The sequence below is a fragment of the Prionailurus bengalensis genome, chromosome E2 (genome assembly GCF_016509475.1).
Source record: "Prionailurus bengalensis isolate Pbe53 chromosome E2, Fcat_Pben_1.1_paternal_pri, whole genome shotgun sequence".
Classification (NCBI taxonomy): domain Eukaryota; kingdom Metazoa; phylum Chordata; class Mammalia; order Carnivora; family Felidae; genus Prionailurus; species Prionailurus bengalensis.
Window position 1 is genome coordinate 50,045,247 of NC_057352.1, and position 21,892 is coordinate 50,067,138.

The 21,892-nt window shown below is 48.4% G+C and overlaps 1 protein-coding gene across 2 annotated transcripts; it reads right to left on the reverse strand.

Annotated features, from left to right (window-relative positions):
* Positions 1-1,224: 1,224 nt before the first annotated feature.
* Positions 1,225-6,226, reverse strand: LDHD (lactate dehydrogenase D). 2 transcript variants are annotated; one of them, XM_043599685.1, is made up of 11 exons: positions 6,101-6,226; positions 5,252-5,364; positions 4,882-5,023; positions 4,525-4,666; positions 4,229-4,388; positions 3,754-3,953; positions 3,532-3,660; positions 3,326-3,453; positions 2,678-2,768; positions 2,480-2,591; positions 1,225-2,390 (listed from the first exon to the last, which is right to left on the reverse strand). In XM_043599685.1, exons 1-11 carry the CDS (start codon positions 6,173-6,175, stop codon positions 2,225-2,227), a joined length of 1,458 nt encoding a protein of 485 aa, XP_043455620.1. In that variant the 5' UTR covers positions 6,176-6,226; the 3' UTR covers positions 1,225-2,224. The 2 variants fall into 2 exon arrangements, with proteins under 2 accessions (XP_043455620.1, XP_043455621.1); XM_043599686.1 differs by lacking the exon at positions 6,101-6,226 and adding an exon at positions 5,928-6,067.
* Positions 6,227-21,892: the final 15,666 nt, after the last annotated feature.

Below are 21,892 nucleotides of genomic sequence, written 5' to 3' on the forward strand. Positions count from 1 at the left end.
TCTCTTCACAGCACCTCCCGCTTCTGCCTGGCAACTGTGTCTCCCTGTTCTAAATTTAATTCCTCCAGCAAAGCCGGCCCCGAAGATCTCCTTGCCTGACCCCTGGGCCTGTAGGCAGAGGCCTTTATGACCACCTTGGTGGCTTGGCCCTGGGTGAGCCAAACGGTCGGTCGTGACCCAGTGGGGCAGGCTGGAGCCCACGCCGGGCGGGCCCTATTCCAGGCTCCCGGGGCTGGTGCCTGTCCCCACCCCCCAGTGACTTCCACTCCCACCCGGCACATGGCAGCCCTCTGCTGGCTGCGCTGGCCTCCGCAATTCACCCGGATGGCAGGCACCTCAGGCGGGGGTGGAACAGGCTAGTCCCAGCTTCCCAGGTAGGCCTGGTCTCTGTCATGCTCCTTCCTGGCCGCTGTCTCGCTGTCTCTCTTTCTGGGCGGGCAGGGAGTCAGCTGGAATCTCAAGGTGACTTCCATCCCCCTCTCTCTGCTAAGGGCTCAGCATGCTTTGGAGGGGGGAGGGGGGCTTCCCGGGCAGTTGCACCTTACTAAGACCATCTAGTAGCCCTTCAACGGTGTTGAGGTTTTTAAGAGAAGGTCCTTATGCTTAGGAGATAGGTGCTGAATTCTGCAGGTAAATGGTGCCAAGAAGTGTGTAACTCCACTCCAGATGGCTTTCCAGAAAGTACACACACAAAGAAAATAAGGCAAAAATAGTCACTTGAATCTTCAGGGGCTGGTATTTCAGTGAACAGTGTGTTTGTTCTTTCATCAAAGTAGATCTCTGCCCAGTAAGGGGAGAAGCCTCCATTGCAGGCTTCTCCCCTGGGCTTGGGGGTGAGGCAGTCCATTTGCAGGGCGGGGGGGTGGGGGGGGGGGTACTAGAGAGCTGTTTATCCAGAACGCATGCAGCTAACACTTAGGTAGTTCCTGTACCGGGGTGGTTTGGGGAGAGGCAATGAGGCTTGCCCCCACACCAGCCCTCGGCACAGTGCTCACAGCCCAGGGCTAGAAATGTCACGGAGGAGCAAATGGGGCTCAGTCCAGTGAGGAGGGGCTTCTGAGAATCATGCTGGGCTGAGGAGTCCCAGAAGGGCGGCCTCTGCCCAGAGCCTAGACAGCTGATGGGGAAAGGTGGGAGGGGCCTGTGGGGTGGAGGCAGGGAAGGAGCTCAGTGGTGGCTCAGGAGAGTAGGGGTGAGGTGAGATGGAGAGTCCCACTGGTTTCCCTGCTTTGCTCATCTTTATTCAGAGGCCAAGTCCAAGGGGGTGAGGGAGATGGGCCCACATGATAGGCTCCTGGGATGGGATTTAGAGATTGGCTTCTGGGACACCAAGCCTCCCCCCACCTCAACCTGGGGAAGTAGGGGTACCCAGGGCAGAGAGCTGTAGGCCCTGGACAGGGGAGTCCTGGGTGCCTCTGCCCAGAGCAGATGCCATGGTGGTGGGCGCCCTCTTGTGGGCTTGGGAACAACTGAAGTACACAGACTGAGTGGTCTCACCAGGAATCCCCAGGGTGGGCAGATCTGACTTTGGGGGTGGGGGGAAGCTAGTAATGTAATACACCACACCATAGAGAAGTATAATACAAGCAGAATAATTTCACTTCCATTTCCATTGATTGGCAACAGCCGCTTGAAGAACATGTTCAGAATGTTCTTGGGCCCAGTCCAGGCTCATGGTGACCATGGGCAAATCCTCGGGCTCTCGGCTTCTCACAAACAGCAGTTGAGACAGGGACCTGGGTCCCTGAAAGCAACCTTCTGTAGCCTAAGCACCATCCCCTCCCCAGGCTGCAGTAAGTCCAAGGACAGGCCCAGAATGAGGGCTGAGGATATCACTGGCCACAGGACAGAGAACCTGACGGGGGGGGGGGGGGGGGGGGGGGGGGCGGGTAGGCGGGCACAGGAGGCCATGCATAGGGGCTGCCTGCTCATCTCCACACTGCTGCAAATGGGACTCTGGTTTGCTTTAGGGGCCCAGGGAAGCCTATCAACGTAGAGTGGGGGATCCCTTCCCACGCCAGGAAAGGAGTGTTCCTGTCACCAGGCACGTGGAGTCAGGCTAAGGGAGCTGGCCCCCAGCAGCAGCGAGGCTCAGATCAAGGGGAAGGCAGGCAAGCCCCCTGCAGTTCTGGGTGGAGGCGGAACTGTTCTGTGGCAAGAAGAAAGGTTCCAGAACAGGAGGTTCCACTGTCTGGGGGCTTGTGGGCCAAGTGCTTTCAGGCCCTCACAGCACCTTGCCTGGGTTCATGAGGCCTCGGGGATCCAGCATGGCCTTCAGCCGCCGCATGGTCTCCATGCCCACGGCACCTACCTCCTCCTGTAGCAGCTGGCGCTTGCCCAGCCCAATGCCATGTTCCCCAGTACATGTCCCATGGAGTGCCAGTGCCCGCCTGGGGGCGGGGGGAGGTGGCAATGAAGAGATTCTCAGCAGTGTTCCTCCCACCACCTCCCAGCCGCCCTCCCTGGGCTTTGCTCTCACCTGCCCAGCAGTTCTGAAAAGGCCATGACCCTGTGGAGCTCCTCGGGGTCCTCTGGGTCCACCAGCAGGAGGCAGTGGAAATTGCCATCACCCACGTGTCCAAGGATGGCTCCTGGGGGCCCAGACGACAGAGCTGCTGCCCCGGGCCAGCCCTCCCGCTACCCACCCCCACGGCGCTCCAGCAGCGGGCATGCGGACCTGTGAGTCCCTGGGCCTTCAGGTCCTCCTTGGTCTGCACCAGGATCTCTGGCAGCCGGGAGATGGGCACACACACGTCGGTGGAATAGCCCTAGGTTGGGGCAGGTTTGTGAGGTTCTCCACACCCCCACACCCTGCTGGCTCAGAGGTAAGAGGTCATTGTGGTCAAGGCTAAGAATGGCCTCACCCACAAAAACTGTTTTTGTCTAGGCCTGTACCACCAGACAGCTGGCCAGAGGAAGCTCTCTGCCCTGCCTGCAGAGGCTTTCACAGCCCTCCCCTCCGATCCCCGCCTGGCCCCATATGCAGGACCCCTAGCTGCCCACACCACCTAGTCTGGACTCCGCTTGCTGTCGGCTGACACCTTCCGCGTCATCATCTTTCTCCAGGCGGCTTCTGTTCTGTGTTCACAAACCCTAAGCAAACCCTCTCTGTGCCTGTGCCCAGGGCCCTGCTCAGGTGGGGGTTCCCTCTGGAGGGTCTGGCAGACAACTACTCTCCCACTGGACAGTGTCTGAGTAGCAGCTGGGTTGGGGCACTCCTGCCCCCTGTGGGTCTCAGCCTGCTGCTCTGGACAGCAGTGCGGTGGGCCGAGCACAGGGTGCTGGCCCGGCCTGCGGGTGCCGCCTCCACCCCAGCCCAGCTCACCTTGTAGCCCGGCCGCAGGGCCAGCACTGCGTACCAGGCACTGTGCCGCGCTGCCCAGAGCCGGCTGCGCTCCTCAGCCTCCTTGGCCGACGAGAAGTGGAAGGCTCCATTGTCCTGGGTGATCTCCTCTGCGGGGGGAGGCAGGTTGACACGCGGCCTTACTCGGGACCAGCCTGTGCCCTCCACCCCACAGCACCACAGCACACCTGCTCGCTGTAGCTGCTCGGCCAGGACCTGCTCAGAACCATGGAACTCGAGGAAGAGAGTGGGCGCCACGGAGCAGTTCAGCTGGCTGTGCTTGTTGCAGGCATCCATCGTGACTTCATCCAGAAACTCTGGGGCCAAGGAGAGGGCAGGTGAGCTGAAGCCCAGACTTCAAGACGGACCTCTTCCAGGGAGCCCACCCAGACTGCTCAGTCCCGGCTCACCAATGCGGGCCACGGGCACCGCTGCCTGGAGGATGTGAACAGTGCTGTCCACGGCTGCCTGGACACTGGGGAATGCACAGGTGGCGACCACTGTGGCCTCAGGGGCAGGATGCAGACGCAGAGTGGCAGCTGTGATGAGTCCTAGTGTCCCCTCAGAGCCCACAAAGAGCCCTGTGAGGTTGTAGCCAGCTGCGCTCTTCCTGGACCCCGGGGACACACAAGGTAGGTGAGTGGCCAGGGCCTGAGACGATCGGTTTCCAGCCCCAAGCCTGGTCTGGAAGCCCAGCACCGTCCCCCAGGCCCCTGCCAGGTAGGGAGCCGGCCCAGCCTGCCAGCAAGGCAGATGTTCTTTTGCACAGCCCTAATTGGTGCAGGAAACCTTCAACCCTGGCCCATGCGTCGGGAGTTTCAGACCCCTCAGAAGCCTGGCCCACCAATCCAGGAGGCCCCATTGCCATGCGTAGAAGACACTCACCGGAAATGACGGCCTAGGCCTGCGGTATGAAGCAGCTCACCGCCAGGCAGCACCACCTCCAGGTTCAGCACATTCTCCCGCATGGTGCCATAGCGCACGGCATTGGTGCCCGAGGCCCCAGTGGCCACCATGCCACAGAGAGAGGCATCTGCACCTGGGTCTGGAGGGCAGAGTGCAGGCAGAATGCAGCCGGGGACAGGCGCCCGGGGACAGAAGAGTCCCCTCAAACCCTAGAAACAGCACCGCCACCAGGGAGCCCTCAGGGGCCCAGGGAAGGGCTTCAAGTTTCAGCCTACCCACAGGAAACCAGAGGCCGCTGTCCCGCAGACGGGTGTTGAGAGCTTTGCGGGTGACGCCTGGCTCCACCACCACAGAGAAGTCTTCCAGATTCAGCTCCAGGATTTTGTCCATGTGGGTCAGGTTGATGCAGACACCGCCCTGACAGGAGGGAGGCCAAGGGGAAGTCGACCTCGGACTTCCCTGGGCCAGGCCACCTTCCACAGGACCCCATCTCAAGGCTGACTTCCGGGCACTCAGACCAGAGCCCGAGGATTGCGGGTAAGGCAGGCTGGAGGCAGCCACAAAAGTGACAAGGGAGAGAGAGCCAGAGCCCGGGGCGGGGGGAGGGGGGGGGGAGGGGGGGTTCTGCATACCTGCACCGCACAGACTCCACCCTCAAGCCCAGTGCCCGTGCCAAATGGGATGATGGGCACTCCTTGGCTGTAGCACAGGGCGGCCAGCTGGCTGACCTGCTCCACATTCTGGGGCCACACCACGGCGTCTGGAGGTTGGCACCTAGAACAAGACGCTCAGCAACTTCGAGGAGTGTGGTACCCTCTGGTCCTGCTCACATCCAAGGAGCCCAGAGGCATCACAGGGCCTGGGGCTGCACAGTGGGTGAGGGATGGGTGTGGAGAAGAGGTAAAGAATGCCAGACCCCCCCCAAAACATGGGTGGGGGAGAAGACAGCCCAGGACTCTCACTCCCAGCCCGGGGCTCTGATAGGGGAAGGGGCCCCCACACCTGTGCATGGACTCGTCGTGACCATGCTGCTCGCGGACGGCGACAGCGGTGGACACATGGGAGCTCCCCACAATCGCCTTCAGAGCCTCCACAAAGCCCTTGCTGAGCTCACCCTGCAGGGAAGACACATGCAGCCAAGAGTCACTCAGAGACACCTGGGCCCACAGCCCTGCCCCTGTGGCGGTCCGGGAGTGGAGGAGGGGCTGCCAGCACCTCTGGCAACCCCCCCCCGCCCCACCCCCCACTGACACCACCCCAGGGTCAGCACAGCTTGGCCTTGCCAGTGGGCCCCCTGGAAGCAAACCCACTCTACAGGAGTGCCCCTTTCCAAACAGAACCATCGGGCTCCACGTTTCACTCGGGAAAAACCCCCCTGGGTAAAAATAGGAACCAGATTCGCTGTACAGAGAGGAGCATCACAGGGTTCCATAACGCAGCCAGCCCTGCCTCGGCCTGGAAAGGTTACTTACGTCTGCCCTTCCTCCAAAACTGCCCCAGGCACACCAGTGGATGCGGAAGGACGGGAAGGAAAAACTCCACAGCCTGTCAACTGAGGCGCCCCCAACCCCACATAGTCCTCTCCTCCCGGGCATTGTTTCAGATGTGTCTACGTTCGGGAGCCTCAAAGAGGGCGCCCTGGAGCCCACAAGCTTTTCATTTTACACCCCCACTCCACCTGTGGCAGCTGTGGGGTCCTCGGCTAGGCTCGGCTCGCTCAACACCGACCTTTGGCACAGGGTGAGCCCGGTGATCCTCTGCTCAAGGTCACAGGGTGCTGGTGCAGCACGAAGCCTGGTATAAACCTGGTAACTGGCCCACCCACCCGTAATGGGCTTCCCCCCCACCTACCTGCGTCCCCCTGGAGCAGTAGCCCCTCCAGGGGAACAGCCCCCAGGTCGCCGCGGCCCGGAGCAGATTGGCCATAGCAGGGCAGCAGCCGGAGGGGCGTGGGCACTGAGGCCACCCCAGCGCCCAGCGCATTGGCTGTGCAGGGGGCGGGGGCGGGGGGCGGGGGGAGGGGGATTGCTTAAGGTGATCCGGCCTTAAGGTGGCCCTGCCAGACCTTGCTGAGTCAGGTGTGGCAGCGGGCACATATCAGTACTTCCAAAGGAGAGGTGAGGCTTAGCTAACACACAGCAGGAGAGGATAGCAACCTCTCTCTGGCTTAAAGCTCTGCTGTGGCTTCCCTTGGGCTTTCCAACAAAGGCAGACCGCTTGCCATGGCCTTAAAAGTCTTGCTGGTTCCTGCTGCTGACCTCTTCATCTTTCCACTTCTTTCCAGTCTCCTCTTTGGCCTCTGAGTTCCAGCTTCCTTTAGGGCTCCTATATCCCCTGAGCTCCGCTGACTCAGCTCAGGGCCTTGACACACACCCTCCCTCTCCCTTACCCTGCAAGTCTGGAAGTCTCAGCCAGTGTCACAATTAGAGGAGGCTTTGAGCAGGGCCGTGAGGAGGGAAGTGCAGGGAGACCCTTCAGGAATGGGGAGGGCATGGAATAGGGCAGTGAGGCAAGCCAGGAAGCCTCCCTGGAAGAGAAGAGCTAAGGACTCACCAGCTAAGTGAAGGAAGAGACAGCTGTCCTTTCATCTCCAGCCTCCCACTGGGTGGATTTCCTAACCATCCTGCAGTGATGTGGCTGCTTCTCTTGAAGCTCTTCCAAGCTCAGTTTTCCTTCCACAGCAAATTTGGAGAAGCATGTTGCTAACATTACTAAGATAAAGCTATTTCCAGCTTTGTTTTTCTTCTCAATTGAATCATGAATACAAACTCCTACTTGGGTCCTTCTACCCAGCCACGTTTGAATGAAATCGCATTTCCACTCTCAATGTGCTGCTTAACTGGCTTGTCTCAAAAAAAAATGTCTCTTTTACAGTTAGTTAGTTCAAATCAAGATCCAGTGAAAATCCACACAATGTGTTTGGTTAATATGGCTCATAAGTGTCTTTTAATCTCCAGCAGTTTCCCACCACCCCCGCCCTTTATTCCATGACATTTATTTGTTAAGGAAACTGGGTCACCTTTCTGTAGAATTTTCCACATTCTGTATTTGGATGATTGCATCCATGTGGTATTGTTTAATATATTTCTTTAGTCTCTGTATTTCATGTAAGTTGTTAGATCCAGACGTGGTGCTCTCCAGTACAACTTTCTGTGCTACGGAAATGTTCTATATCTATGCTTCCATTAGCCACACGCAGCTAACGGCACTGGAGGCATTTATGGTTGGAGGAGAGATGCCAGGGAGAGTTTGTAATGAACCCTAAGAGAGCCACAATGTAGATCCGTAAGGTTTGGGAGCAGGGCCATGACATTTGCAACAGAAAGCAATACACTATTCGGAAAAGTGTCCCTGGCCCACTACTAGGTCCTGGTTAAGATGGTGGGTGTGGCCATGAGACATCAAGTGGCCATGTGGCCGGCCAGAGCTAGCCATCCTGAGCTTTCTTCTATCAGACTCACCAAGTCATAAAGTCAAGTGGGTCCGAAACAACCCATTACTAGACAAAAGGAGAAAAGACAAAATTGGGCAGAAGCAGGGCCGGAAGGCAAAGTAAGCTGTACGGGTAAGTGGCTCAGGTCCCCATGTCGCCCACCATTGCTTGCCTAGCACCTTTTCCTCAGCTCACACCTATGGCCATAATGGGGGACTCTTAGGACCAGCTGATAGAAGGGGGAAGAGCTCAAGCTTGATTCGTGAATGGGTTGGTTCAACATGAGGGTGTGAGCCAACATGGACCGATGCTGCACTACAGCTCCACTTAGGGATAACTCTGAAGTCCTCCCACTTGGCAGAGCTCCAAGTCATGCACCTCATCAGCCCCTTTTGTAAAAAGAAAAGTGGCCCAGGAGAAGAATAAACATAGGCTCGTGGACACTGGTGAATGGCTTGGTTGCGTGGTCAAGGGCCTATGCGGAGAAAGATGGGAAAATCAGGGCCTAAGGGATTTAGAGAAGAGGCATGTAGATGGATCTCTAGGAGTAAGCACAAAGAGTCACACATCGGGGCGCCTGGGTGGCTCAGTCGGTTGAGCATCTGACTTCGGCTCGGGTCATGATCTCGCAGTTGAAGAGTTCAAGCCCCACGTCGGGCTCTGTGCTGACAGCTCAGAGCCTGGAGCCTGCTTCAGACTCTGTCTCCCTCTCTCTCTGCCCCTTCCCTGCTCATGCTCTGCCTGTCTCTGTCTCAAAAATAAATAAACATTTTAAAAGAGTCACACATCTATCACCTGTTAACATCCACCAGAGAGCATCTGCCGTGGAAAAGACCAAACGAAGTATACAGCATGATTTTGCCGGTTGTCATTGGCCAACCTCGGTCAGTGACCACACCGGTGCTGGCACAATGGCAGTGGGGATAGACGCTAGTCATGGATTCACCAGCATGGCACCCACTCACTAAGGCCCATCTGGCTATTGCCGCTGCTAAGTGTTCACCCTACTGCAACATTGAATCCCACACAAAGTTGAATCTCCCTCAGGGAGACCAGCCGGATACTTGGTAACAAGCTGATTACATTGGACCTCCTCCACTCTGAAAGGGGAGCAATTAATTTATCTCAACTGAAATCCACACGACACATACTATGGGTATGAGTTTGCCTCTCCTGCCTGCATGGCCTCAGCCAGCACTATTGTCTGAAGGCTCACTGAGTGTTTGATCCGCCATCATAGTATATACCACGTAACATCACCTAACGTCAAACAACCCTTTTTTTGATGGTCAGGTCAGAGGCCAGTGACCTTACAGGGCAATAGGTGGATTGACCTTTGGGAGGTACAACTGAGGCACCATCTTGGAGATGCATCTATTCAACCAGTGCTAGAAGAGGAAGATATTTTTATATAGCTAACACATAAAAGGGGGGGGTGTGAAAATTATTTTTAACTTTTTCTTTTGAACTAATTTTAGAGTTACAGAAAAGTTGCAAAAATAGTACAGGGGGTTCCTATATGCCCTTAGCCTGATTGTCACTAACGTTTACATTATACATAACCATAGTACAATTGTCAAAACTAAGAACTAGTAAAATATTAATTGATACAGTTAGAGAATAGGTACATTACTAAACTACAGATTTGATTTCGCCAGTTCTTCCATGAATGTTCTCTTGTTTGGGGCGGGTTTTGTTTGGTCCGTATTCCATCATCTCACGCTGCATTTAGTTGTCTCGGCTCCTTTGTCTCCTATAATCTGTGACAGTTCCTTAGTCTTCCCGTGTCTTTCTGACCTTGATATTTTGAGGAGTACTGGTCAGTTACTTTATTGAATGTCCCTCAATTTGGGTTGTTTGATGTTTTCTCGTGAGTAGATTGAGGTCATGATTTCTGGCAAGAATACCACAGAAGCGATCTGCCCTTCTCAATATACCATATCAGTGGTTTAAGATGTCAATATGTCTTATTAGCAGTGACATTAACCTTGATCACTTGGTGCAGGTCATGCCTCTGGGGTTTCTGCACTGTGAAGTTACTATTTTTCTCTTTCAACTAATAAATATGTTGGGGTAGATACTTTAAGACTGTCCAAATATCCTGTTTTCCCTCGCTTTCATTCACTCTCTTTAGCATCCATTGGTGGATCTTGCCTGCAATAGTTGTTATTGTGGTTATTGCGTGTTCTATTGGTGATTTTCTCCTTCTCTTATTCCTTCTATATTATTTAATTAGAATTATTCTCTAATAAAGAGCCATCCATTTTCCTTATTATTTATTCACGCAATTATTTATATATTACCAATATGGACTCATGGATATTTATTTTATTCCGTAGGTTATAATCTAATTGTCATTATTCTGTTGCTCAGTTCCGGCTTTGGCCACTGGAGGCCTCTGTCATCTAGGTTTCTCTGCCCTTCAGACCAGCCCACACCTTTTTTTTGAGCCCTGTCTTACTTCCTACTACTATAAGATGCTCCAGGCTGGTCTTGTCTTTCCCCTGCCCAGACCAGCAATCAACCACTTTTCCAAGGACTTCTGGTTCATTTTAGTGGAGAATAGTAATATTTAGGGCCTGGGGTTTGGGTGTGAGCTGTGCTCTTAAAACTCAACAATAAGAAAACAAAAACTGTGATTAAAAAATAGGCAGGGGCGCCTAGGTGGCTCAGTCGGTTAAGCATACAAGTGCAGCTCAGTCAGGTCACAATGTCGCAGGTCCTGAGTTCAAGCCCCACATTGGGCTCTGTGCTGACGGTTCGGGGCCTGGAGCCTGCTTCAGATTCTGTGTCTCCCTCTCTCTCTGCCACTCCCCCACTTTCTGTCTCTCTCTCTGTCTTTCAAAAATGAATAAATGTTAAAAAAAATTGTTTAAATAGGCAAAAGATCTGAACAGACAGTTCACCAAAGAAGACATACAGATGGAAAATAAGCATATGAAAAAATGTTGAACATCACCTGTCATCACAGAATTGCAAGTTAAAACAACAAGATGCCACTACACACCTATTAGAATGACTAAAATAAAAAAAAAAAAACTGACATCGAATGCTCATAAGGCCACAGAGCAATAAGAATTCTCATCCATTGCTGGTGGGAATGCAAAATGGTACAGTCACTTTGGAAAACAATTTGACAATTTCTTACAAAGCTAAATATAGTCTTACCATATGATCCAGCAGTCATGTTCCTAAGTACTTACCCAATCGAGTTGAAAACTTATGTCCCTACAGAAGTCTGCACATGAATGTTTATAGCAGCTTTATTCATAATCTCCCCAAACTAGAAACAACCAAGATGCCCATCCAAAGGTGGATGGATAAGCCAACCATAGTCCATCAGTACAAGGGAATATTTGTCAGCTACAAAAAGAAAGGAGTGATCACGTCACAAAAAGACATGGAGGAATCTTAAATACATATTGCCAAATGATAGAAATCAGCCTGAAAAAGCTACATGCTGGATGATTCCAAACATGTGACATTCTGGAAAAAATAAAACTAGGGAGGCAGCAAAAAGACGAGTGCTTGCCAGGGATTTGAGCTGCAGGGATGAATAAATGAACCGCAAGGGATTTTTAGGGTGGTAAAATTATTCTGGATGCTACTGTAATGGTGGATACATGACTTTATGCAATATTCAAAACCAATAGAGCTTTACAACACTAAGAGTAAACCCTGCTACAAACAAATTCTTAAAAAACCATTTAGGGGGGCTGGAAGATCCCAAGAAGGAATGCGGACTGTGACAAGACAATCTAACTGTTATCTCTCTAAATGTGGGAAGCAACCTCACTGAAGGGGGGGTGGGGGAGAAACGCTGACCTAAGTGACTTTGGGAAAGGAGTTTGTAAGGCTAATGGGCAAAAGGAACTGCACATAGGTACAGGGGCACGAATTAACAATTCAGATACAACCATGCGTATATACTGGACGGGTTGAGTCAGTTAATACATGGGGAGAAGAGTCAGGTCCCCTGTGCAGAATTCCAAACAAGTTATGTAGATACTCTACCCTAAATACGGGGAGCATAACTTCCCACTCCTTAAATGTGAGCTATTCATAATGACTTCCTTCCAAAGAGTACAGTATGGAGAGTGGAAAGAAAAAGAGTCCCTTTACAGGGGGGAGGTCTGACAAACTACTTCAGCCAGATGGCCAAGGTCAACATCACCAGCCATAAATCACGTTGATAGCAGTTACCTGTGCTGGGTTCAAGAGTATCCTCCCATAGGTCCCTGGGTGGCTCAATTGGTTAAGCGGCCGACTTCGGTTCAGGTCATGATCTCATGGATTGTGAGTTTGAACCCTGCATCGGGCTCTGTGCCGACAGCTCAGAGTCTGGAGCCTGCTTCAGATTCTGGGTCTCCCTCTCTCTCTGCCCCTCCCCCACTCACACTCTGTCTCTCTCTGTCTCTCAAAACTGAATAAACGTTAAAAAATTAAAAAAAAAAAAAGAGTACTCTCCCAAACTTCAAATCCTTCCCCTGACCTCAGATTTTGACTTTATTTGGAAATTCGGTATCGCAGATGTAATTAGTTAAGATGAGGTGATTCTGGAGTAGGGTTGGCCTTTAATCCAATGCCTGGTGTCCTGTAAGAAGAGAAGAGACAGAGACACAAGAGCTGAGAATGTCACGTGACAATGCAGCAGCACACTAAAGAAGCTAGGGAGCCCACTGACATAGAAGCAAGGAAGGATTTTTCCAGAGGCTTCACATGTGGCATGGCCTCGCCCACACCTTGATTTCAGATTTCCAGGTTCCAGAACTATGAGAATAAATTTATGTTGCTTTCAGCCAGTTTGTGGTACTTTGTTATGACAGCGTTAGGAAACTGATACGTACCCTTGACGTGATATGAGGAAAATGGTCCTTTACCTCTGAGCATTTCCTCCCCAGAACCCATAACTCCTGTCTAATCATGAGAAAAACACCAAGCAAATGCCAGTAATGCAGCACTCGACAAAACACCTGACTAGTACTCCTCAAAACCATCAAAGTCATCAAAAACACGAAAAATCAAAGCAACTGTGCCATCTAAGAAGGGTCTATCTTAGTCCAGTAGAGCTGCTGAATCCTATCAACAAACGCAAACGTGTATTTCTCCCAGTTCCGGAGGCCAGGAAGTTCTGGGCTTTAGTCCTTCCATTTGTAAACAGAGGTATTTGGACCAGTAGACCCCCCCGATCCATTCCCTTTCTGGATCGACTCACGAAAAATGGAAATCTTTGATTCAACTGCTCAGTTTTGTAAGCACTCTGCCCAACAGTACTCATACCCATGTCTTTCTGACCCCTATGAAAGTATCTCTACATCCTCTGTACAACTAATGCACCCAGTGCTAGAACTTACTCGGCGCGACTGGGGCTTTTTGGCAGTCCTAAGACCCGGCCAGGAGGAGAAATGGACTGAAGAGGCAGCTCCCTCTGATGCAAGACACAGGGTGCCACTGGTTCCCCTCAGGTGGACAGGGGTGACACTGCCACATTCAGGATGCCTAGGCCGTGCCTGATACCTTCAGGTGGACAGGACTGCAGAATTGGAGGCTCCTGGTCACAGCTGTGTTACAGACATCGTAAGTTCCTGCCCCCGTCGTTCTTTTATTCCTCATCTATGCTAAGCATAGTCCTGGAAAGGCAGAGAGAATGAAGCAGTCCCTGTACGCCCCTGGGGGGTCCTTGGGCGAAAACTTTCTGAGCCATTGGCCATGTGAGGAATCCTTCACTCATCAGGGAGAACAATAGACCTGTCAGATGCTCAGTAAGATAACTGGATTTTGCCAGGTTCAGGCTGTTCCGTTTTTGTTTAATTTTTATTGAAAATGAAGGAACGAAAGCATGAGGTATTCACTTTGCTCCGATTCGGGAGAATTTTTTGCAAGCTTCCTGCTCTGTAACTTTGCCATGAGAAAAACAGGTGGAAGGCCACTTCTCAGAGCACCCAGACTCTGAGCTGTGGTCAGCGGTCATTCCCTTCCATCCTCTCGGGTATGAAAGAGGGAGGCAGGCCGGCCTGCTGGGGCGATCGGAAACCAGATGGAATGGTGTTGTCAGCCGCTGGAAATAACTGAGGACATCTGCCAGTTAGGGGGTCTGATTGTAGAGTCTCCGAATTAGGATCATGGAGCCTGACACCTGATCGTGGAGTCTTGGCTCAAACCGCACCTGCTCAGTCAAGCCTTCTCTGGCCAGTCTGTTCCCAGATGCACCCCGTGGGGCACTCCTGATACGACCTCCTCAGGGGTGAATGCCATCTGACACACTTCCTATTTTGCTTTCTGTTTACTGCCTGCCCCCCCCCCCCACACACACCTGGAATATAAGCTCACAAACGGAGGGAGTGTTGTGTCCTTCACAGCTGTGCTTTCCCAGGTGCTTGATAAACCTTGACTGCAGGAATGCTGAATCAAGGAGTAGAAAATAAAGACGCCTGGTGGAGGAACTGAACCTGTCACTCAACACCTTAAAAAAAAGAATCGTTTTAGCCCCTGGCAAGGAGTAGAGAACCGCCGTTAATTTGGGGCCAGAAATTCTTCCTAAAGATTGACCTTCTCAGATTTGAAGTCCAGATGAAGGAACAGAACGTTGACAGTTAAATTCCAAGGTGATCGGGGAAAATCTGAATGTGGAAATTCTGCAGAATAGCACAGTGTTTTCAACATATTAATGGCAAAGAAAAGAAAAAAAGGTATGGAGGCGGAGGAAACCTGCGTATTAAAAGACACCGATAGGGGCACCTGGGTGGCGCAGTGGGTTAAGCGTCCGACTTCAGCCAGGTCACGATCTCGCGGTCCGGGAGTTCGAGCCCCGCGTCAGGCTCTGGGCTGATGGCTCAGAGCCTGGAGCCTGTTTCCGATTCTGTGTCTCCCTCTCTCTCTGCCCCTCCCCCGTTCATGCTCTGTCTCTCTCTGTCCCAAAAATAAATAAAAACGTTGAAAAAAAATTGAAAAAAAAAAAAAAAAAGACACCGATCTTAGGACGTGGACTCATTTGGATCTTGAGTTTCGACAATCTGAAGAACTATGTGATGTTTATGAAAAGAATCTGGAAATATGAACACCAGCTGGGTATTTGAATACTATTAAGGAAACGATGCTATTTTTTTTTTTTTTTTTTTTTTAGGTGTGATAATGCCACACAAAGATTGTGCTGTCAGTGTAGTCTGCAGACTCCTGGGGTCTTTAAGACAGTGGCAGGAGATCCAGGAGGTCAAGATTACTTTAATAATAATGCTTAGACATTGTTTTCCTATTTCATTGAACTGACCATTCAGTATCAGTTTGGCACTGATGGTGCAAAAGCATTTGGACGGGAGGGGGTGCTGCTGGTGCCCCAGCAGGATTCCAGAGAGCGGCACCAAACTGAACTGGCCGTCATTGCCTTCTGTGTTCTCACGCAATTACAGAGGAGAAGGGCTAGTTTCGCTGAAAAATGACCTTACTGGAGCAGTAACATTTTAATGGTGTTAGGCCTCGAACTTTGTATCTTTTTGCCACTCTGATGAAACGGGAAGTATGCAGGAGTATTTCTGCTGCACACAGGAGCACGATGCTTGTCTCCAGGAAGATCACTTGTGCAGTCGTTGGAGTGGTGAGCTGCACTAGCGGCCTTTCTCACGAAACACCATTTTTACTTGATTGGCTGACAAAGGAAGCCTGGGTGTTTGGCAGGCACTTTCTCAAAAATGAATGAACTGAGCTGTCGCTTCAAGGAAAGCAACTGATTATATTTGTTGCCCGAGGAAAAAATGAGCTTTCAGGTGAAAATTAGAATTTTGGCCAGAACTTGGGACGCCTGGGTGGCTCACTTGGTTAAGTGTGCAACTTCACCTCAGATCATGATCTCATGGTTTGTGAGTTGGAGCCCCGCATCGGGCTCTGTGCTAACCGCTCAGTGCCTGGAGCCTGCTTCGGATTCTGTGTCTCCCTCTCTCTCTGACCCTCCCCTGCTCATGCTCTGTCTCTCTCTGTCTCAAAAATAAAAACATTAAAAGAAAAATTTTTAGAAGAATTTTGGCAAAAACATGTATCAGCTTCCCCAATGCTTAAAACTTTTCTGATGAGACCAATGGTGATATTAGTGTGGTCCTTTGATACTATGTAATAAAATGTATCAATACTTAAAAGATCTTAATGCCTCCGTGAGCCAGTTATTTTTCAAACGACCAAGGCATGATGTTACAAAATCATGCCTGGATAAATGATCCAAAGTGTGAGAAAGACTAATGGATTTTAGTATAACAGAGTACTAAAGTTCATTCATAAGGTCATGTGTTGTGATATATGATCTCTGCCCCATGGTAATGTCTTTTGAGGAAGTTAACAAAAATAAAACCTTTTTTTGTTAATGTTGATGAACAAACCACACTATTATTTATGTGCTCCACTTTATTTTTTTTAATTTGAGAGAGAGAGAGCGCGAGTGAGTGTGAGTGGGGGAGGGGCAGAGGGAGAGGGAAGGAGAATCTCAAGCAAGTTCTAAGCTCAGGGTTCAGTGCTCAGTGCTCGTCAAAGAGCTGGACGAGGGGCTCAATCCAGAGCTCTGTCCCAGGTCCCCAGGATCATGATTTAAGCCGAAATTAAGAGTTAGACACTCGACTGCCTGAGCCACCCAGGCACTCCTATGTACTCCACTTTAAATAGTCACTACTATTACAGTTAAAATCCATTTACATCTGGGGCAACTGGCTGGCTCAGTTGGTAGAGCATGCAACTCTTGATCTCATGGTTATAAGTTCAAGCCCCACGTTGGATGTAGAGATTACTTAAAAAAAAAAAAATCCCTTTACATCCTTTGGCAGGGCCATCCAAGCATGTACTTAATGCTGGTGCCAGTTTCTGTCAGGACAGAAGTAGATATTACACCACACTTGGAAGGAGATCCAGTGACCTGTGGGATACACCGAGTAATGGACTGGGAAGCCAGCCCTCCCTGAAATGTCAGTGGAAAGTCAAAAAAAATTATAAGCAACATTTAAATTAAAATATGCAATGTGTTTTCCAAAAACTTTCTCTGCCCCAGTCCTTTATTCCTAAGAGCAAATTAATAGAAAATAATGTGGTTTTGAATTTTTCAGGATCCTCAGAAGCAGTCCACACCCGGCAGCATTCTGTGCTGTTAAGCATAAGGCGGTAGGAGAATTTATTTTATGTGTGCATATGGGGGGTGGGGGATCTTCCTTCTTTTTGTACATTCCAGTACTTAGTCTTTTCAAAACATGCATAATTTTGACAAAAATAGTATCACACTCTACATACTCTTGTGGGATCTACATTTTGTAAATTTCTCAGTATATTAGACACCTCCCCCATGTAGTCAGTGTACATTATCATTTTCAGTGCCTTCCAAGTTCTATTCAGATATCACTACAATTGATTTTACTTGCATCTGTTGAAATATTGTTAGTTTGTTTCCAATGTTTTGCAAATATAAGCTACAATGTGAGGACACGCTTGTATGTACACACTTGTACACGATTGAGGATTATGATAATTAACACATTTTTAATTTTGATTCAGTGAGGCCTTCAGAAAGATTTTTAACATATTACACCCCTACCAGAAGTGTATGAAAATATTTTTACAAATTATTCCCACCCTGGGTATCATTATTGTTTTAAATATTGGCCAAACTTATAGGTCCAAAAGATATTACATACATTATAATGCTGATTTTTAGTAAAGAGAAACATTTTTTTAAGTTTTATTTTTGAGAGAGAGAGAGAGAGCAAAAATGGGGGAGGGCAGAGAGAGAGGGACAGAGAAAATCCCAAGCAGACTCTGACCTAAAAGTGTGGAGCCCCAAAGCAGGGTTCAAAGTCAGGAACCATGATTTCAGATCATGATCTGAGCTGAAATCAAGAGTCGGTTGCTTAACTAACTGAGTCACCCAGGTGTCCCCAAGAGAAACATTTTTGATAAATTTATTGTTCTATGTGCTTCCTCTTTAATTGGCCATTCATATCCTTATTTTTCTTACTGTGATTCAATTAACTTGTAAGAATTTATAAATTAAATTCCTTATTCTTTTATACATGTACCACATATATTTTTCCAGTTTGTCTTTAACTTTGCTTAAAGCATTTTTTTTCCAGGATTTAATTTTCTCTGTAGTTGAATTTGTCCATTGTTTCCTTTATGATTTCTGACTTTGGTGTCATACCTTCTCACCCAAAGAGTATAAAAAACATTCCATTTTTCTTCCCTCGTTCCTTTCCTTCCTCTTCCCTCCTTCCTTCCCTTCTTTCTTTCTTCTTTCTTCTTTCTTCTTTCTCTCTCTCTCTTTCTTTCTTTCTTCCTTCCTTCCTTCCTTCCTTTTTCTTTCTTTCTTTCTTTCTTTCTTTCTTTCTTTCTTTCTTTCTTTCTTTCTTTCTTTCTTTCTTTCTTTCTTTCCTCTCATCTCTACACCCAACATGGGCTCTAACTCACAACCCGAGGTCAAGAGTTGCATGCCCTTCTGACTAAGCCAGCCAGACGCACCCCTCCTCCCCCATCATGTCTTTAAAACCTTGATGGCTTCCACTTTAAAATTTAAATCTTGAATCCACAGCCACTCGGGAAAACAGAATGGAGATTCCTCAAAAAGTTAAAAATAGAACTACCCTACGACCCAGCATTTGCACTACTAGGTGTTTACCCAAAGTATACAAAAATACTGAATCAAAGGGGCACATCATGCATACACTCCGATGTTTATAGCAGCACTATCCACAATAGCCAAATTATGGAAAGAGCCCAAATGTCCATCAATTGATGAATGGATTAAGAAGATGTGGTGTGTATGTGTGTAGGTACATACTCACAGTGGAACGTTACTCAGCCATAAAAAAGAATGAAATCTTGTCGTTTGCATCGAGGTAGATGGAGCTAGAGTGTATTATGCTAAGGGAAAGAAGTCAGAGAAAGACAAATATCATATGATTTCACTCTTATTTTTATAAGAAACGAAACAGATGAACATAGGGGAAGGAATTTTTTTTAAAAAAAGAGAGCGAGGCAAACCATGAGAGACTCTTAACTATAGAGAACAAATGAGAGTTGCTGGAGGGGAGGTGGGCGGGGAAGGAGCTAAATGGTTGATGGGAATTAAGGAGGGCACTTGTGATGAGCACTGGGTGTTGTTACATGTAGGTGATGAATCACCAAATTCTACTCCTAAAACCAATATTACAGTATATGTTAACTACCTAGATTTAAATAAAAACAAACAAATAAATCTAGTGTGCAGTCTTGAGAGCTACCATTTTAAACATTTTTTCCTTTGAATTGTTAAGTAGTAGTCCAAGAATGATGAATATTCCAGTCTCTCACTAGTATTCATTAATTTGTGTAATGTATTTCTATATCTAGTAGTTATTAGTCTTTTTAAAAAAATGTCCCAAATATTCTGTTTTTCTTCCTGATGAAGTATGATATTATTCCATCAAACAAACAAGCAAAATAATCAAAACAGTGCAAATAGTAAATAACAAAAAAGCCTTTCAGAGAATTTGATTTTTATGAATTTAGAGTTATGTATCCATCACTTCCATCCAGTATATAATTTTTTAATTCTGATAAAATATGCATAACATGAAGTTTACCATTTTACCCCTTTTTAAGCATACAATTCCGTGGCTTTAAGCATATTCACAGTGTGGTATGGCCACCACCACTCTCTCACACAGAAGCTCCCTGCCCAGTGTGAGCTAACCCTCCATGCCTCCCTCCCTTGAGTCCCTGGTAATCTCTATTCTCCTTTCTTTATGAACGTGTCTATTCTAGATACTTCATGTAAGAGGAACTACACAGCATTGCTCCTTTTGTATCGGGCTTGTTTCATGTGGCATATCTTCAGTGTCCATTCACATTGCAGCCTCCCTCAGAACTTCATTCTTTTTTTGGCTGAATAATTTTCCATATTATTCCAAATGTACGTATATACTACATTTATTTATCCATTCTTTTTTTTTAAACTTTTTTAAAAGTTTATTTATTTTGAGAGAGAGAGAGAGAGAGAGAGAGAGAGAGGAGGGGCAGAGAGAGGGAAAGAGACAGAATCCCAAGCAGGCTCTGCGCTGACAGTGCTCTCTGACGCAGAGCTCAATCCGATCATGAGATCATGACCAGACCTGAAACCAAGAATTGGATGCTCAACTGACTGAGCCAGCCAGGTGCCCCTACTTGTCCATTCTTTCGTTGATGGACACTTAGGTTCTTTCTACCATTTGACTGTTATGAATAAAAGCCAAATGCTGCTATGAATATTGATGTACCAATACCTTTATGAGACTACCCATTATTTTAATTAAAAGTTACTTGTGGGGCGCCCATGTGGCTCAGTCACTTAAGCATCTGGCTGTTGACTTAGGCTCAGGTCATGATCTCATGGTTCGTGGGTTCAAGCCCTGCCTTGGACTCTGAGCTGATGGTGCAGAGCATGCTTGGGATTCTCTCTCTGTCTGCCCCTCCCCTGCTCGTGTGCTCTCTCCCCCTCTCAAAACAAATACATAAACTTAAAAAAAAAAGCTACTTGCTACCACTCTGCACCTATGAGAATGGCCAGAATCGACCACACCGACAGCACCAAACGCTGGCAAGGATGTGGAGCAGCAGAACTCTCACTCACTGCCCGTGCGGGGGCCACATGGCACAGCCACCTTGAAAGACATTTTGGCAGTGTCTCACAAAACCAAACCTACTCCTACCATACGACCTAGCAGTTACGCTCCTTAGTACCTACCTAAACAAGTGATTTTTATCTGCACACAAAACCCTGCACGTGAATGTTTGTAGCAGCTTTATCCATAATTGTCAAAACTCGGAAGCAGCCATTCAATAGGTGAGTGGATAAATAAATGGTGGCACATCCACACAACAGAATATTATTCAGTGGCAAAGAAATGAGCTATTGGGGCCCATGGCTGGCTCAGTCAGTGAAGCATGGGACTCTTGGTCTCCACATTGTGAGTTCAAGCTCCACATTGGGTGTAGAGATAAAAATGTTTTAATCTTAAAAAAAAAAGAAAGAAAGAAATGAGCTATCAAGCCATGAAAAGATATGCAGGAATCTCTAATGAATATTTCTTTTTAAAAAAATTTTAAACGTTTACTTATTTTTGAGACAGAGAGAGACAGCGCACAGCGGGGGAGGGACAGAGAGAGAGGGAGACACACAGAATCTGAAACAGGCTCCAGGCCCCACACTGTCAGCACAGAGACCGATGTGGGGCTCGAACTCACGGACCACAAGATCATGACCTGAGCCCAAGTTGGATGCTCAACCATCTGAGTCACCCAGGTGCCCCATCTAATACATATTTCTTTTTTTTTTTTTAATGTTGATTTATTTTTGAGAGAGAGAGAAATACAGAATGGGACCAGGGGAGGGGCAGAAAGAGAGAGGGAGACACAGAATCTGAAGCAGGCTCCAGGTTCCGAGCTGTCAGCATAGAGCCTGATGCGGGGCTCAAACTCACAAACCGTGAGATCATGACCAAGCTGAAGTCAGACGCTCAACTGACCGAGCCACCCAGGGGCCCCTCTTATGCATATTTCTAAGTGAAAGAAGCTAATCTGAAAAGGTACATACTATATGATTCCAACTATTCTAAATTATGCATACCTAAAAATATCAGTGTTTTCCAGGGGCTCAGGGAGTGGGAGGAGGGATGTATGGTGGTGTATACATGTCATTATATATTAGAGTAAATCCTAATGTAAACTATATAGACTTTGGGTGATGTGTCAATGTACATTTCATTATAACAAATGTATCACTCTGGGTGGGAATATTGATAGTGGATGAGCCCATGTATATGCAGGGGCAGGTGGTATATGAAATTTTTCCTCAAATTTTGCTGTGAACATAAAACTGCTTTTAAAAATAAAGAAAAGGGGCGCCTGGGTGGCGCAGTCGGTTAAGCGTCCGACTTCAGCCAGGTCACGATCTCGCGGTCCGCGAGTTCAAGCCCCGCGTCAGGCTCTGGGCTGACGGCTCAGAGCCTGGAGCCTGTTTCCGATTCTGTGTCTCCCTCTCTCTCTGCCCCCTCCCGCATTCATGCTCTGTCTCTCTCTGTCCCAAAAATGAATAAACGTTGTAAAAAAAAATTTAAAATAAAAAATAAAAAAATAAAAATAAAAAATAAAAATAAAGAAAAAAGTTGGGGCACCTGGGTGGCACAGTCAAACTTCTGACTCTTGATTTGGCTCGGATCATGATTTCACATTCA